General features: G+C 55.0%; 1 protein-coding gene across 2 annotated transcripts in view; it reads right to left on the reverse strand.

Annotated features, from left to right (window-relative positions):
* Window positions 1-2,365: 2,365 nt before the first annotated feature.
* Window positions 2,366-17,361, reverse strand: part of Wnt7b (Wnt family member 7B) — a 46,540-nt gene continuing 31,544 nt past the window's right edge. For both annotated transcript variants that reach the window (XM_021183808.2, XM_021183807.1), the window contains exons 3-4: window positions 10,606-10,877; window positions 2,366-4,786 (exon numbers count right to left, since the gene is read on the reverse strand). In XM_021183808.2, the coding sequence (XP_021039467.1) occupies window positions 4,307-4,786; window positions 10,606-10,877 (752 nt within the window). In that variant the 3' untranslated portion in view covers window positions 2,366-4,306. The remainder of the gene's footprint in view (window positions 4,787-10,605; window positions 10,878-17,361) is intronic.

Below are 17,361 nucleotides of genomic sequence, written 5' to 3' on the forward strand. Positions count from 1 at the left end.
CCATCTTGATCTCTCTCCAGTTCACTGAGAGATCTACCCCAGATCTTGCCTGCTGTGTCTTAATCCAGTCTTTTTGCTGTTCTTAGAGATGATATTCTTGGCCATTTCTCCTCAGCCATTCCTCTCCCATTTGTGTGGTCTCAGAGGAAATCTTTCTGCTTGCCCTTCCCCAGATGGGAGGATATGGACTGGGGAGAAAGAAGACCCCAGAAGACCTGGGTTTAAACTCCGACTCTGGCTCTCACCAAATGTTCCCCCCATAACTCCTGAATCTTGGTTAACCCATTTGTAAATGAGAGCTTGCACGGAAATAGGGTCTTATGAAGGTCACGGGGAGCAGTAGACTCCCTCAAAAAGACATAGCCTTGGAGGTGTATCCCATCTTCAGTAGACTTCTTGGCTTATGAGGAATGAGTCTGTGTGTGTGTGGAGGGTATGCATGGTACCTCTTTACCTACCCATGGGGCAAGAGTGAAGACACGGATTGAGTTTGCTCAGGCAACCTGGGAAGGAGGATATGGACACGAGATGGGAGATAGCAGGAGAAAGAATGTCCCAATGGAAGCCAGTGCGGAAAAGGAAGCATTCAGGCAGCTCTGAGCTGGCAGGGCCACTAAGCACATGGCCAGGGTGTCCTCAGATGGAGGAAGAGGGAGACTGGGGGCTGGTACGGTGGAGCATTTGCCTTCTGGTGCCCGAATAGGGAAGATCTGTTAGGTACCTTCTCCCTGCAGGCCGCCCTCCACTACCTGTGAGCACCTCTTCCTGGGCTCCCTCCTAGCCTGGAACTATGGGTAGCATCTGGAGTGGGGAAATAGGTGCATGACTGGTGGCCTAGGAGGTCAGAGCTCAGCTTAGCCAGGGCAAGACTGCAGGCATGAAGGAGCAGAGGTGGTAGGGGTAAGCAGGCTGGCTTTTCCCACAGCTCCAATCTCCTCAGTGACTGTGTCCTTAAATCCCTTCTGGGCTCCATGTGATTCCCATTGCCTGGAAGCCTCTGTGTTCTTGGGGAACAGAAGGCAGGTCGCTCTAGGAAGGGATGTACTAGATATGTGGAGAGGAAAGGCCCGAGGTATGCAGTACCAGCAAGCTACAGGGGTGACTAGAACACAAGGGAAGGGGTGTTGTTTGAAGGATAACACAAAGCCACCAGGGATACCTAGGCTGGCCCAGGCCAACACTCTCACAGTGCCTTAAGGTAGGGCCTGGGGCCAGGCAGGGCAGTGTGGACTCCACGCCTCAGGCAGGGCCCCCAAGGATGCGTGCCCTGGCCCTGGGAGACCGGGTTGGGATTGAATCACAGCCAAGAAATAAGTACAGTCTGGGCACCCGGACCAGGGCATTCTCAGGGCTCCTTCCTCATTCCTGGCCCTGTGGGAGTAGCCGGACGCTGAGCTCCGCTGCAGCCGCCACTGGGGATTTGATGGGGACCCAGGGCCTCCTGCCAGCCTGCCCAGCCCTGGCCTGGGCCCCAGGCATGCTTCAACCTACTGATCATCAAGCCCCAGCCTTGGACTACCTCTTGCTCTCTCATGGAGAGACTGAGGCCATGCCTCAGTGAGGATCATCCCAAGGCTTTCTGTGCATCAGGAAGGAACAAGGATCAGATGCAGGGTTTTGCCTGTCCCTAGAGGGGTGTACCCCCCTTTGAAAAGCACAGCCAGAGGCCCCTCCGGGAGATCTAAGGCATATTCTGTGGGTGCCTAGTAGGGAGCACACGGCTAGAAGTTCTACCCAATGCCAGGCTTCCCCGGGGACAACGGGCAGTGACCAAACCGGCCCCACCACATGCCTTCTGACCCTGGGTAGGATGCCATTCTCCGTAGGCAGTGCATGGTCACCACAGACTGTGGCCAGGCAAGCAGTTAGGGTTGTGAGTCCCTAGGGACTCTAGACTCAGGCCCTGTGAAAACAAGAGAAGTCCTAGAAGTTTACCACAAACAGCTGGGGAGACCCCAGGTCCTCAGGCCTCTGAGTCTGAAGTCAGAGAGGAATGGAAGCAGACTACAGGCTCTTCTATCCCATCTCCAGCTGAGGGCATATTGGGCCCAGACCTGTGGTTAGTTTCTGGGCAGCAGACCATTAGGCCTTGGGTCCCTGCAGTCTGAATCCTGTATTATCCAGAGATGCTTCAAGGTCTGTGCATAGGCACATACCCAGGGCTGCTAGAGGCAGGCAAGTCTGATAGTCCCAGCTAAGCCTGGCTGAGAGCCTCAAGCATGGAATGGTGGGAAGCTGGCCCCTTAGCCAGCAGAGGAGGTGAAGGAAATAGGAAAGCCTACAGGGTCCAGCCTCAGTGAGCAGTGTGTGTCCCCACCTTCAGGGTAAGAACCACAGGGCTGTCCCATGGAGACGTCACACACACTTGCATTTCTGATTCCAGCTTTTATTGGGGCTAAGTGCTCCCCTCCAGAGGAGGCAGGAACACAGCCCATCAGAAGTAGGGCACTTCAAGGACATATGGTGCCCGGCCACCTCCACCCCAGCACACAGCATTGGGACAGCCAGTGCCCTGCCTGGGTCCACTAACCACCTCTCTCCCCCAAGGCAAGGTCTGCGGCTGACCGAGTGCAGGCGCAGGTGCCTGGCAGCCCAGGGACAGTGCGAATTGCCTCGGTGGCATCAGGGGCCCCCGAGGGTCTGTTTCAAGCAGAAGGAGGAGCCTGGCTTGAGGGACAGCAGCTGAAGCCATCCCCGATCCCCTCCGGTACCCAGTGTAGGTCACAATAACTTAAGAGACATGACAGACAGGGGACGCTATATAACAATATAAGTTAACCAGGCTCCTCACAGGGGACACTGGGCGACGGACATGGGTATCCCAGGACTTGGGGTGAGGAGATGGGGCCAGGATCAGGGTGGGACATCTCCAGTGGCCCAGAGGCTTGGAACATCCTGACATGATAGGGACACACAGCTGGATGCAAGGCAAGGGCAAACAAGGGTCACCTTCCCCAGGTCAATGTCCAGGCCACCTGGCTTGGTGGTCACCAAACCCCACATTTCCATGGACTTCTGCTATGAAACACCTTAGTGTGGGATAGGCTGTGGGCAGTTGTATTATCAGCCCTGGCGGGTTCTTACCCTGCCATGTGTTGTGGAGGAAAGGGTGGGATATGCCCAGGCCTGAGTTCTTCTGTCCCCATCTGGAAGGGCCTGAGGAAATGGGACATTACGCCTCCCACGGACCCCTGTTTGAGGGTCCCATGTCCTCATAATATAAGGACCCTGAAGCAGGACACTAGGCAGGGGGCCTGACCAATGCATCCCTAAAATCTGGGTGTTAGTCTGGCATCAGGATCACAGAAGAAGGACAAACCCCAAGGTACTGAAAAGGGGGTACAGCTTCCCATCACCCTGGCAACTTCCAGAGTTGGGCTGGATGGGGCTGTGTCAGTATATTTATTTCACAGAGCCGTGGGGTCTCCAGTAAATCTTCTGATTGCCCTCTGTCCATCTGTCATGTGGGGCAACTGTCCCTGACCTCTCCTGAACCTGTGGGGCAGTCCTGGGCGTCAGGTTGGCTCCAGAGGAGAAGAGAATTTGTAAACTGGAGGTGGAGGTTGGCAGCAGGCTAGGAGGGTGAAGGACCAGGGAGAGGACGAGGCATGCCTGGAGCCTGACACAAGCCACATTTGATTTGCATGACAGTCTCCAAGTGGAATGGAAGACGGGCTGTCCTCTGCGGCCATCTCAGGTCTCGTAGGGCCACCAAGCCCCTCCCAAGGTGCTGATAAGGAGTCCCCCTACCAGCCAGCTTCTGCGCCAACTCTGACATCCTCGAGTTCTGCAAGGAGCAGAGGACCCTGCGGGGAGGGGCCGGGAAAAGTGAGGGAAGGGTATCCTCAAATAGGGTTAGGTCTGGCTACCCAGTCGTTAGTACTGAGTCCTCATCTGATGCTAAGAAAACATAAATAATTTTGTCAACATCCATCCACACTGCCCAGGGCCGGCAGGAAACAGCCCAGGAAACCGTTTTGAGTGTGACTGGTGGGTGTAGCCTTTCTGTGTCCAGTCACCAGGCAGGGAGGTGACCCTCAGAGTCTCATGGTCCCTTTGAGGTTCACTTTCCCAAAGAGAAGTAAAGGGAGTTGTCTCCATTGGGTACCAGACCACCATTGCGTTGACCTTGGATGCTGGGCGGGGACAGAGCGAGTAGGAAGGAGCCTGGAGTATCTCGAGCTCCCCACCTCTATCCCCACCCTCCTGTGCCTGCAGCTGGCAGCTCCAGAAGCAAAGAAGGATGTGCAAAATAATGGTGAGGGCCGCAGGGTCGGCAGGCGCCAAGCGCGCCTGCGCGGGAGCCTCACTTGCAGGTGAAGACCTCGGTGCGCTCGCTGCACGTGTTGCACTTGACGAAGCAACACCAGTGGAATTTGCAGTTGCACTGCCACACCTTGGTGTACTGGTGCGTGTTGTAGCCGCGGCCGCAGCACATGGTGTCACAGCCGTCGGCCCCAGGCGAGGTGCGGTTGCACAGACGCCCCTGCGTGCCCACGCTGCCGGTGGCCGCGTCCTCCTCGCAGTAGTTGGGCGACTTCTCGATGTACACCAGGTCCGTCTCCATAGGCTTCTGGTAGCTGCGTAGCTGCTTGATGCGCAGGAAGGTGGGCTGGCGCAGGCGGCTGGCTCGCACCACCTCCACCTGCACGGCTGCGTTGTACTTCTCCTTGAGCAGGTGGCCCACCTCGCGGAACTTAGGTAGCGTGGTCCAGCAGGTTTTGGTGGTACAGGAGCCTGACACACCGTGACACTTACATTCCAGCTTCATGCGGTCCTCCAGAACCTACAGGAGACAGAATAGAGGCTCAGCAGGGAATGGAAGAGACTGGGTGCCATCCAGAATTCCCCGTGTCCCTTCTCTGAGCTGCTAGGAATGGGTTTCCATGTGCGCACTCTGCAGAGGGTGGTGTATTTGATCAGACTTGGTTAAATCCTGCCCTAATGAGGAAATGGGACCGGGGCCACTTGCAGGGCAGCAGGTAGGAACGCTGTGCTGGGAGAGGCCTGGGCAACAGCAGGTGATTAATAAGCACAGGCCCTCCATGTCTCCATCTCCCTGCGACTGCCCTCATGCCTGGTGCAGGGCCTGGCATGCAGTCAGAGCTTAACAGCCAGCGGCTTAATGACAGCCTGGCGTGCCAGTGATGGAGGGAACTGGGAGGGTGAGGGCACGGGTCAGCGAGGCCCAGTCGTGCCATCCTCTGGGAAGCCGACAGCCAGGCCTAGCCGGTTGTTGTTCTTTCTCCCAGCGGCATGAGGGCCTGGGATGGGTGCAACCCTGTGTTTTCCTTGGGCCTCCCTCTCACCTGGGAAAGCCAGTTCCCAGAGCCAGCCCTGACCCCGGGTATTCATTTACCCAGATCGAAAGAGCCCTGCCAGCCGGCCTGATGAAAGATGGGGACTCACTGTTAGCTGCCGCCCTGTGGCTGCTGAGGGGCTATTTGTCAGCTGTCCCTGCTTCAATGGCCTCACCTCCACAGCCTGGGACTTCCGGCATTTGGCCTCTAGCTCCACCCTCAGGCTGGAACCCACTGTCAAGGGCACCTCTTGTCAGCCCTCAGCTCTGCTCTAGACAAGAAGCTTCCTCAAATGAATGAATGAATGAATGAATGAAAGAAAGAATGAATGAAAATGCGAGTGAAAGGAAGATCCCCCCCCAAGAGACCGCCTCTACCTCAGCACCTTCCCTGGACCTCACAGAGGATCTCTGGGGCACATGGTCCAGTATAAGAAACAGAAAGAGCTACTTGTGGTGGCCCCCACCTTTAATCCCAGCACTGGGGAGGCAGAAGCAGGTGGAGCTCTGAGATGGAGGCCAGTATGATTTACAGAACAAGTCCCAGGACAGCCAGGGCTACACAGAGAAACCCTGTCCAAAGAAAGAAAGAAAGAAAGAAAGAAAGAAAGAAAGAAAGAAAGAAAGAAAGAAAGAAAGAAAGAAAGAAAGAAAGGAGGAAACAGATTAGCTTATAACTCCCAGGGCCTGTGGAAAGCTTACAGCTCTGCAGGGGTGATGATACCCTGGGGGGCTTCCTGGAGACAGGTGACATTTATGGTAGGTGTTGATGACAGGCAGGAGCTCACTAGCATTCCAAGCGAGCCTACCAAGAGATCCAACAGTGCCACTGAACATTCAGGGGAAGATGGGGCTGTGTGCCCCTCACTGCTGGGTAGACCCTGGGCGGGGATATCCCCGTTACTGTTTTCCAACTAAGTGAATGATGGCCTGCGGCAAGGACTAGAGAAGCTGTGCAGGAAGAGGGTTGGGGCCAGGGAAGGACTGGCCCAGGTTTCCTATGGAAAGAAGTGGGAGCAGCGGGCAGAGTAGGTGGGCCAGAAAGGCCTGGGGATAGGGCCAGAGTGGTCCCAGGCATACTTGGGACCTGTTCCCTAGACCCCCCCATCCCACATCCATCCTGGTGACTCTCTTGCTTTGCTTGGCTATGTTCCCTTCTAGTATTCTTCCAGCCTGCTTAGTCCGCTGTCCTGACCACCTGCTTAGCAGCCAGTTAGACTGGCCCTTCCGGGTCCTGGGTAGGAGCAGGCAGTCACTCAGGGCCTGGCTGACAACTCTCCTCCAATGGCTGAGACCAGTGTGGGGGGGGCGGCATGTAATCCAGTAGTCAGCTACCCGTGTCACCCACCGAGGCCTGCTGGTCACCCCTCACCCAGGCCACAGCTCCTGAGCCCCATCAGGGATCTCCTACCCCCGCCTGCCTGAGGACATCAGATCCTGCGCAGCCCTGCTGGTGACAAGGGCAGATGAAGTTGATTGGGCAGGTGTTTGCAGAGTGAGGGGCTGAATCCTCGCTTGGCTGGGTCCCCTGAGCTGGAGCCTCGCCGGGAAGTGATCACAGGATTCAAGAATGTGCAGTGCCCTTCTCCAGAGCCCTCGCCATGAGAGCCCCAGCAGTCGTGGCGCCAGGGACAGACAGCCAGGAGCTTGGGGCACTGAGCACAGTCCAGGAGACACCTGGAGGTTGCAGAAGAGGCCTTCTGCCTGAGGGGCTGGGCTGACACTGCCAGCTCTGCAGGCCTGGTTCCCTCTTCCCACCTCATAGGAGTGTAGTGTCGGCTGCACCCAGGGAAGGGCTGCCATAGAGGATCCAAGTTTTGGAGCAAGGACTCTTTGATGCCAAGCGAGGAGAGTCACCAGGCTGGGGACCAGTCTTTCAAGAGAAGGTTGGACAGCCCAGGGGAGTCTGGGATTCCTCTATCCCAGCAAGGCAGGCCTAGGTGGGGAAGGTGTCTCCCATTTAGCCTGGGCGCAGCTGAGGTCTGAGCCCCGGGGAATGGCTGTGGGTCTCGAAGGTCTCAGAGCAGCAGCCACACTCTGGGCTCATCATGGGTTGCCGTCCCAGATCCGTACAACTGGAATGAGCCCGTCCAGCACCACTGTCAGGAACCCTTGGCCAGGACATGCTCTGTGGTTAGCTGATAGGGTGCCATGCCTGATGGGTGTCACTGGGAGGACCCTGGTGCTGGCCTGAGAACAGCACCTGACCCTCCCACAGAAACAGCCCTGCCTGCCTGGATAGAGGAAAGAAACCATAGATTCTGTCCTCTCAGGCAGTCATTTCATCCCCCCATTGCCCTCGCTCCACACTGTCATGGTGACCACAAAGGGGCAAAACTATTGACCAAGTTCTTTCACATCTGAGTTTCCTTTGGGATCAGTCTTTTTGCCAAGATACCAGGGGACACCTCTCTTTAATGACCAGGTTGATGGCCCTGGTAAGCTGAGCTCTAAGCTCAGCCCATCTCACCCCAGCCTATCTAGGACGCCAGTCTTTCATTCACGCAGCCTGTGGTGAATGGGGAGTGGAGATGGTTGGAGGCTGCTGCCCATGCCTCTTATCACAGGAAATCTCAGAAGTGACCTCACTGGGATGAGAATACAGGTAAAATAGAGTTGTGTCCATCTGGAACAGGGTATCCCACAAGCCACTGAGTGCCCTTATATGAGACAGAAGAAACAGCCCAGTAGAGGCCACACACACAGTCAGGAGCAGGGGCTAGAAGAGTAAAGACACAAACCAACAAACGCTGGGGCCTCTAGAAACTGATCAAAGAAAGTGGAACCCAGCTCCTCCATACCTATGCCCAGGTCCTTTGGAGGGAGCATGGTCCCGCCACACCTTGATGCCAGGTTTCAGGGCTAGAATAGTTGGAGAATGTGTGTCTGTCCTGTTAATGTTGTGAGTCTGAGGTGCTCTGGGACATCTGTCTGATGCCCTAGGGTAGTAGGTTCAGACCCTGTACTGGAGCGGTGTAGCAATCTCAGGCTCTCATCCCACCACCAAAGCTAGTTAGTTCTAGCACTGAGCTCTTTCGGGGATAGGCCCACATGCAGCCACCAGCTGGTTTTCGGGGGTTCAGGCCAAGGTGTGCTCACAGCTTTAAGATGTGGGGCTACTAAAGGGGCAGTGGGGGAGTCTGGCAAAGTGTCCAGCATCTATTGTGCAGACAGGGGGAGGCTAAGGCTGAGCAGAGGGATAGGGTCAACTGCCACACAGCTGGGGACAGAGCTGGCATGAGGATTATGACACTAGTTGACATTTGTTTGGAAGGGGAGACAGAGGTCTTACTGAATAGCCCTGGCTGGCCTAGAACTTACTATGTAGATGAGGCTGGACTCAAAATCCCAGAGATCTGCCTGACTCTGCCTATTGAGTGCTGAGATTAAAGGCACACACACCACCGTGTCCAGCTCTTTCTCTTTCTGAGATACGGTTCTGTTGTGTAGCTCAGGCTAGCCTAAAACTCACAATCTATGCCAGCCTCAGTGAATGCATTGCCATGCCTGGGTACCACTGAGACTGTAACAGCCTTTTCCTGGGGCTCCTAGCTAGGCCTCCACCCATCCTGCTCTCCATGGTCTATTCCTCAGCCCCATTCATGGCACGGCTTTCCTTTAAACTCCTAGGATGGTATCTGGGATGTTTGTAATCCCTTATCCGCTCAGCCAACACCTGCTAGAACTCACCTGTTATCCTTTATTTTGGTCCCTAGTCCCATTACCAACCTCTATCTTTCTAACCCTAACCCTAACCCCTAACCCCTAACCCCAGGGGCCGTTCCCGCCTTAACTCTCTATACCTCTTTACCAGATCAATCCCAGGCCCAAACTGGAGATAACCTAGCTGGTCCTCAGATGGCCCTTTTTGCCTGGAATCCTTGTCCCAGTGAGCAGAACATGGGTGGAAGGGGCTATTTGGACAGCTCTGCAGCAGCTCGCTCGCCCTGGGGCTCGCTGTCCTTATCTACAAACTGGGATCAGTGAACTCTTCCGTCTATGAGAGAGAAAAAAAATCTGCCAAGAAACAAGCCACTGAAGAGATTCAAGGGACTCCTATGAGGGTCCAGTCTTGCCTATCTGCCATGTTGGTGGCCCCCTCTTCAGCCTCCCTGGCAGGTGGGCTTGAATCCTGTGCTATGAATTAGTCTCTGCCTGGAGATGTGGGCTTCTCTGGGAACCCACTGGAGGCTATGCGACCATTCTTTCCTTATCTCTTTGTCACCGTGATCTAACTGCCCCCTATATGGTGACACACCCCCCACATCAACCCTCCTCCTGTTTTAGGCCAGCTCCAGCCTCCTTGGGTCTGACTCATCCACCCCCTCCTGCTCCCATTGGCTGGTATTGCTTGCAGCCATTCTCTAAGGTCAGCCTGCTTGTCCTTCAAAAACCGACTCCTATACACTTCCTCCAGGAAGCCCCCGAGCCTTCCCTTGGACTCCTAGGCTCTTTATATCCTTGAGATTCCTCTCAGCTGCCTGACCCTGGAAATGAGGAAGGCAGAGTGTTAGCAGACTATATGCAGGAGGTTCTGGTCTCAGCCATAAACCCTGAGGTGGAGAGGCTCATCAACACTTCTTTGCTTGAAAAGGCAGTCTATTCAAGAAGCCCCTAGGCCCTGCAGGCATGGGTGCAGCCCCTAGAACTGAAGGAGCCAGATCCAGCCCTGTTCTGCTCGGCTGGCTGCCCTATCTCGGGCCATCTTGCCGCCGCTGCCGTAGCAGCCGCTCCTCCTAGCTCAGTATCTGGGGCCTTCATCTCCCTGTGGTGGCCGGGCTCACCCTGACTTCTTCCCTAGTGTGTCCTGGCCTGATTTCCCTCCATTGTCGCCCCTCACGCTATCACACTGACTCTTCCACAAGGGTCCCCAGCTGGCTGCACCTGCCCATCTGGAGACAATAATCTTTCTGTCCTTGGCTGTCTGAGTTTTTCCGTTTCTTTGGTTTGGTTTTTGGCTTTGTTGTTGTTGTTGTTGATTAGCCTTCAGAACCAGGGGTTGGGGCAGGGCCGTTGTGTGTGCTTGATCCACCTGCAGGTCCCCAGCCAGGCCCTAGTCATACTCTACATAGAAACTGGTCCCACATGTCCAAACTTGAGGTGTCAGGCCTGCACAAAGGGCAGGAAAGACTACCTGAGGCTGCAGAGAGATCCAGAAGCGACACAAAGATCACTGCAGTCTAAGTATTTCTGTAGGCAGACACCATGGCCCTAGGCCGGCCATGTCCTCATGCCCGCCCTGCGCCCACACCCACCAGACCCCCCATCCCCACCATGGTTGCAGGCCCAGCATGCCCAAGCGCTACCTTTCTGCCCGCCTCATTGTTGTGAAGGTTCATGAGGCGCCTGGCATTCTTCTTGATCTCACGGGCATCCACAAAGCGACGAGAAAAGTCGATGCCGTAGCGGACGTCAGCTGAGCAGCCCCCCCACTTCCAGCCTTCCGCCTGGTTGTAGTAGCCTTGCTTCTCCCGGTCACAGCCACAATTGCTCAGATTTCCCTGGCTGCAGGCAGCGGTGACGGCATGCGCCACTCCTGCCGCCGTGATGGCATAGGTGAAGGCAGCCTCTCGACTCCCTGCGGAGAGAGATAACAGGGATGGGTGCTGAGGCCTTCAAGTTCTGAGCCAGGTGGTGATGGGGGATGGAGGGTGCAATCCACCTGCTGTGTGGCCCTAGACTCAGCACCTGCCCTCTCTGAGCCTCTAATGAGCCCCACCCTGACGGGTAGAGTAAGGTCATTTGTGTCTGCAGTGACCTGCCAGCTCACACCACTGACCACTGTCCTCTACTGCCTCCCTGTTCTTAAGGGAGAGGTCATTTGTCTTCTGGGCAGAAGGTGGTATTCTGGACCAGGAGGAAGACAGTCTTCGTCCTTAGTTGGGTCTCTCTCTCTCCCTCTCCGTCTCCCTCTCCCTCTCCCCCCCCCTCCTTGGGCTTCCAGGTCTCCCCCTCCAGCCACCACCTGGGTCTTTCCAAGTGTGGTCTAGGCTGGATGTCCCTCCACAGCAGAGCCAAGCCTATGACCTAGAGCTAGAAAGGGAAGCCACTCCCCACCCCACCCTACCCCACCCCACCCCACCCCTGCTGACACCTGCCTGACTTCCTCAGCCCTCTCCCCATCCTCTGTCAGGGATGATGACTCAAGCCTTCTGGGCGTGGCTCACACCCCCTCAGGTGTACTGGTCTCTGGGGGTAGGATTCCATTCCCCTCTTGAGGCCTGGCCCTAATGCCTGCTCTCTTAGGCAGGCTTCTTAGGATAACGCCCTCACTGCTCTGATAAGGACCCTGTCTGCCAGCTTAGCCCCTGTCCCTGGATCCTTGTAGGTCCAAAGGCCTTTGAAGAGGGTGAGACCTGTTCGGTTTTCTTATCTTCCACAGCCCCAGGCTGCAAGCCTTCCATCTCGGACTCATTACTCCGGTTTCTCCCTGTTTCCTTCAGGGCTCCAGCTCATGGCAGTGTGTGGTTGCCCAGCAGGCTCATGAAGGCCACCTCAAGAACCCAGGGTAAGCCTCAGTGAGGAGTGTCTCCCTACCACCTCATCTCTGGACAGCAGGGCCTATGGTCAGATATGGTCATCGAGGGTGGTAGAAAACAAGGCCCAGCCTTAGAAAGGCCTCATGCCAGCACCTGCCTGTCCCAGCCTGTCCTGGGTACCCGGCGGCAGTCTCTACTATCTGAGGCTGTGTCTGCTGTGACCCACCACTACAGAAGAATGGGTCAGAGTCAAGCCAGGTCCATAAACCACATTAAGAGCCACCTCTATGCCCACCTATCTACCCACCAAACCATACCAGAAGGTGTTTTCCTTCCCAGGGGGGAAGGAAGTGATCACTGGGGGACCCTCTTCCCTCAGATAAGGACAATTGTTTCAAGCATATAGTAGCCTCTGCTTTGCCCTGCTGGGCCACCCCTACCCCCACCAGAACCTCTCTTTCCAGAATATATTCCCAGGGTCTGTGGGCTCTGAGCTCCACTTATCACACGAGATAGGAGAGAATGGAGATAGTCCCTAAGCCAAATGGACTCTGCTCAGTCCTGTGTGGCCAGTATTGTTCTCAGAGGACCCAGAGCTGCCTTGTCCCTGTCCTGGGAGAGGCTGGCCAGGAGCCCTGGATAAAGCAGAGACTGGGCAGGTGCAGGAATCCACGTTCCTGAGTCTAAATTAGGTCACCAAGACCCTTAGGGAAGCTGGCAAATTTCCTTTCCCCTCTGCTCAGACCTGGCAAAGTTGGCTGACTGGCTGTTGAGGGATGATGGAAGTGGCCATCCCAGGGAGGAATTCTGTAAGTTCTGTGTGGAGTATAAGACTCAGGACCCCAGAGGCCATCCTAACCTGTTCCTGTGGAAGGCTCTGTGGTAGAAGGGACATCTTGAATTCAGGAAGCATAGTCCGACTCCTGGTGTGTGTTGAGGTAGTATGTGGAGATGTGTGCTGCTATCAGGGGCTTGGGCAGTTCTGTATGTGATATGGGTGGGTCTGTGAGGTGTGGTGTGCATGCTGTGTTGTGGGGGGCGGGGTGTACACAACTTTCTAAGGGCGCAGTGGCTGGCAAGACACCACAAGACCCCAGACACAGCAGAGTTCCCTGTGACCACACAGGAGACAGGATTCTGAACCTTTTAAAAGCAGCCCAGCGACCTTGTCAGGGCTATCATTCTTGTGCTTCAACCATGCACCTGGCTCCTTTCTGACCATCCTGTTCTTACAGGATGCTCATGACAATGAGATGAGGCAGGCTTTACTCCCATTTTCCAGAGGAGACTGAGGCATGAGGAGGGTATAACACTGGGCATTAAGGCTGACGTGGAATTTGAACCTGGCCATGGTGCAAAGCCTAGAAAGGCCAGTAAGGGGCTGAGGGCCCAAACCTAGGTCTCTGGAACCCATTCTGCTTCCCAGTTTGGCTGATATATAGCCTGTAGCTGTGGGAGTGGAAACAAGAATGGAGAGACTTGCCGGGCCTGGTGGCACATGCCTTTAATCCCAGCACTTGGGAGGCAGAGGCAGGTGGATTTCTGAGTTCGAGGCCAGCCTGGTCTACAGAGTGAGTTCCAGGGCAGCCAGGGCTACGCAGAGAAACCCTGTCTTGAAAAAAAAAAAAAAAAAAAAAACTGAAACTCTCAGCACCCAGGGGAAGCGCCTTTGGTTGAGGTGAGGGTCTTTAGGGTACGGGTAGGGGGTTAGACAGAGGCTAATTCCTGTAATCCCTGGATGAGGGGGCGTCTATGCAGGTCAACCTGATTTCCTAGTGAACATAGGTTGCAAGCACCAGTGCAGGGGTCTAGAACATTACAATGATCCTGCAGTTCTGCAATAGGAACAGAAAGCTGTGGTGTCACCTACCACCACCACCACCACCATCACCCAGGCCAAGGCAACCACTGGACGCTGTTCAACCTCTTTCAGTCGGACCAAGAAACCTATCTTGAAGCCCCAGGCAAGCAGTCAGGTGTCCTGGCTGGCAGGTGTGTTTCAGGACAACCCAAGGCGTCCCTCGTGTGTCCCTCTTAGGCCTCAGCTCTCACCTGCTTCTGCCTGTCCTTGCTCTGACTCAGCAGTTACTCACCAGGCTGCCGCTCCTGCTAGGGCCGTTTTTTGTTTGTTTGTTTGTTTGTTTTTGTTTTTTTAAATTTGGTTTTAATGAGCCAAGTCCTCTGTCTGTTGCCATAGAGACAGGGAAAGGGGACCAAGAGGCAAGTGGTGGTCTGTGGAGAAGAACACCCATGTGAGGTCAAATAAGAAGGCCGAGGGCCAGTCATGGGCTGAGGGTCCCTGCAACTGGCATGCTGCAAGTCTTGAACCAGCCCTGGATGCTAGCTCCCTGGGCTTGGTAACTCGCCCCAGGCTATAGCATGCCCAGGTATTGAGTATGGAGGGAGGAGTGAGTCTGGATTTCCTCATCCCTCCTGCCTTGGCTGGGGCTGCCCAAGTCTCTAACCTGCTCTGTCCAGGAGAGAACAAGGGAGACCTGACTCCGAGAGCCTATCCTTTTCTGATGCAGACACTCTGAGCTCAAGGACCTAGTTCAACAACCCCTGATGGATCCCAAGATCCCTGAGATGGATTCTAGGGTCCTACCCTGGTCCCCAAAGTCTGACAGCCTATCCCCTCCCATCATGAGGGTAACAGGGCCAGGGTGAAGGGGTGGCTTATCTGTGGGTAGGAACTCTATGTGAAGAGAGGAACCCATAGCTCCCTGCCTCCTGTCTGGCAGCAGAGGCAACTCTGCCTTTGGTGACTGTCAATGTCCCCATGTCAAAGGCTCTGGATGCAGCTGGGACGCTAGCCCTGTCTCAGAGTGTATCCTGGAGGAAGGTAGAGCTTCCTCTGGGCGACCTGTAGGTCAGTTTTCTCATGCATCCTACATCCAAGGCCCTCTCCCATGTCTTTAGGCTTGGGTGGATCTGGTTAGCTTATTTTATCGCCATCTTTCCAGCATTCCCAAGAACGGGTCATTTCCATTGGACACATTTCCCAGATAGGAAGACTGAGCCTCTCAGTGGTAAACAATTGGCTCCAGACAGTGGCTGCTGCCTGGGCTCAGGGGGGTTGTTCTAGGTGATTTGATGGCAAGGAGAGGGATCAAGTGAATGAGGCTGGCATGCACTATATGTGTGACCACTAACTGTCCTGAGAGGACCTGGCTCACAGAGACCTTGGGGTCCTTTGGGATCGGAGACTATTCCCACCTAAGTCTGTACCATTAAGCACTGGAGCCCCCCAGCTTCCCTAGAGAACACCAGAGATGGGTGAAGAAGGCTTGCAGTACAGCGGTCACCCCTTATCTCTGGCTTTCCCCAGTCCTTGGACGGGTTTCTGAGTCTTGTTGGTTCTCAGGGGACCAGGATATAGAGCCCCTCACTACGACCCCCGCCTATTTGGAGACACCAAAGCAAGCACTGTTAGCTGAGGGTCTCTGGCCAATAAAGGGGAAAAGCAGATTGGGCCTGCAGAGAGGCTTGGAGCAGTGAAGGCAGAGGAACATTGGTCTTGAAGTTGCTCCAGGCTTGGGGTGGCATGGGCAAACCACAACCCCTCTAGAAGCCCATGTCTCCTTGTGGAAACAGAACACTCCCCTGCCCCTTGTCCTGGAGCTGGCTCTAAACAGAACCCCTATCAATAAAAGGGAGAAGAGGTCTAAGGCTAGTAGAGGAACCACAGGACAGGACAGTCAGGCACTTCTCAGGGTCCAGTGAGGCTGGCTGAGAACACCCTCTTCCAGGACTGGCACTTTCAGCATCTCCCAGCAGTCGCCTGTGTCTTCCCCCTAAGTCGGCCTATCAGGGGAGCAGCCTCTGAGACACCACCATGTGTGTGAACCACAGCTGCAGAGCAGAGGCTAGACTACCCACAGGAGCACTGTCCGGGTCAGTGTTCCCCCTAGGGTATTCACATTTGTCCTCACTGAGCCCATGGGCTCCCTGCACCCCCAGCTGGCACAGGCTGGGCTCAGAGACAATACACACAGCCCCTGCCTGCCACATACCTACAGTATGAGACTAGAGCTGACTCTCAACTGCCCGGTGTCCCCTCGCACTGACCCCCAGAGAACCCCACTGGGCAGAGCTAATGGGCCTGCTTGCCAAAGCGGAGGGAGGACAGAGCCCCCTGCCTCAGGGCAGAGCTGAGGCTAAGCCTATCCCTGGACCTATCTATCACTCAAGCTACCTGCCACTTCCTGGCATCTCCATGGGTCATACATGCTATTTTTAGAATGCTATAAATGCCAGAATAGAGCTCACAATGACCCCATGGACTACACGGGGGGAGGCCATGCTACAAAAGCCCTTGGCTGTCTCTCAGAAGGATTCTGGGAAGCGCCTTGAGCACCTTAAGCAAGGAGATGGACTGAGGCCCAGAGAAGGACAGCGGACTGCCCAATACTCAGGACATGGTGGAGCCAGGGCTCACAGGCCAAGGTCACTGAAGTCAGACGTCAAAGGTCTGGAGTCACCTAGGGCCTAGAGTCCTTCTAGAAGTCCAGATCCTAAAAGTGGCTACTTGGGTAATGCTGGCCCAGCCAAGGGGCCTTCCTGAGTCTCTGTGGCCACACACAGACCCCCAAGACAGGTTTCCCTAAGTTTCGTACCCACATTATGTTACACACACAGGGTCTCAGTGATTTGCAAATGCTAAAGCAACCCTGTGTGGTGTGTGTGCATGTCATGTGTCCACACGCATGTATTTGGGTATGCATGATATTCTGTTTGAACTCAGTACTCGGGAGTGTGCGGGAAGGTGGGTGCCTGTGTGACCTCTGTGTGACCTTGCTGCTCCTCCTTAAAAACAACATTGTCTTCAAGTCAATAATAATAATAATTATAATAATAATAATAAAAAGTAACTAACCAATTAAAAATGGGCAAAGAGTGGGGAGTGGGCACAGCCCAGAGGCAGAGCACTTGCATAGCATGTGGGAGGCCTCAGGTTTCATTCCAAGGACTGGAAAATAAAAAGAAAAAAGGCACCAGAGAGGGAGTATGTGGACAAAGACTCTAAAGGGATGTTTCTCAGAAAGAGTGTGAGCCAGCAGTGGTGGCGCACGCCTTTAATCCCAGCACTTGGGAGGCAGAGGCAGGCAGATTTCTGAGTTCGAGGCCAGCCTAGTCTACAAAGAGTGAGTTCCAGGACAGCCAGGGCTACACAGAGAAACCCTGTCTCCTAAACAAAACAAACCAAGTACGAAAATGGACAACAGACACATGAGAAGATACTTGGTGCCCAGGGTTACAGCAAGAAGCAGCTCACCCCCACCAGGATGCTGGGACTCAAAGCACAGCCAGGTGTGAGTAGGAGATGAAGCCAGGCCCCCAGAATCCCACACACAAATGTTCACAGCAGCTCAAAGGTGGGCACAGTCCAAAGATGTACCAAGGATGGGTGCAGGAAAGGTGGTATGCTGGGGCTGGAGAGATTGTTCGGAGAACAGAGGATCCATGATAGCTGGTACAACTGCCTGTAACTCTAGCCCCAGGGGATCAACACCTCTGGCCTCCCTGGGCATCTGGGCTCACATACACACACACACACACACACACACACACACACTTTTTTTT

The sequence above is a fragment of the Mus caroli genome, chromosome 15 (genome assembly GCF_900094665.2).
Source record: "Mus caroli chromosome 15, CAROLI_EIJ_v1.1, whole genome shotgun sequence".
NCBI classification, from domain to species: Eukaryota; Metazoa; Chordata; class Mammalia; order Rodentia; family Muridae; genus Mus; species Mus caroli.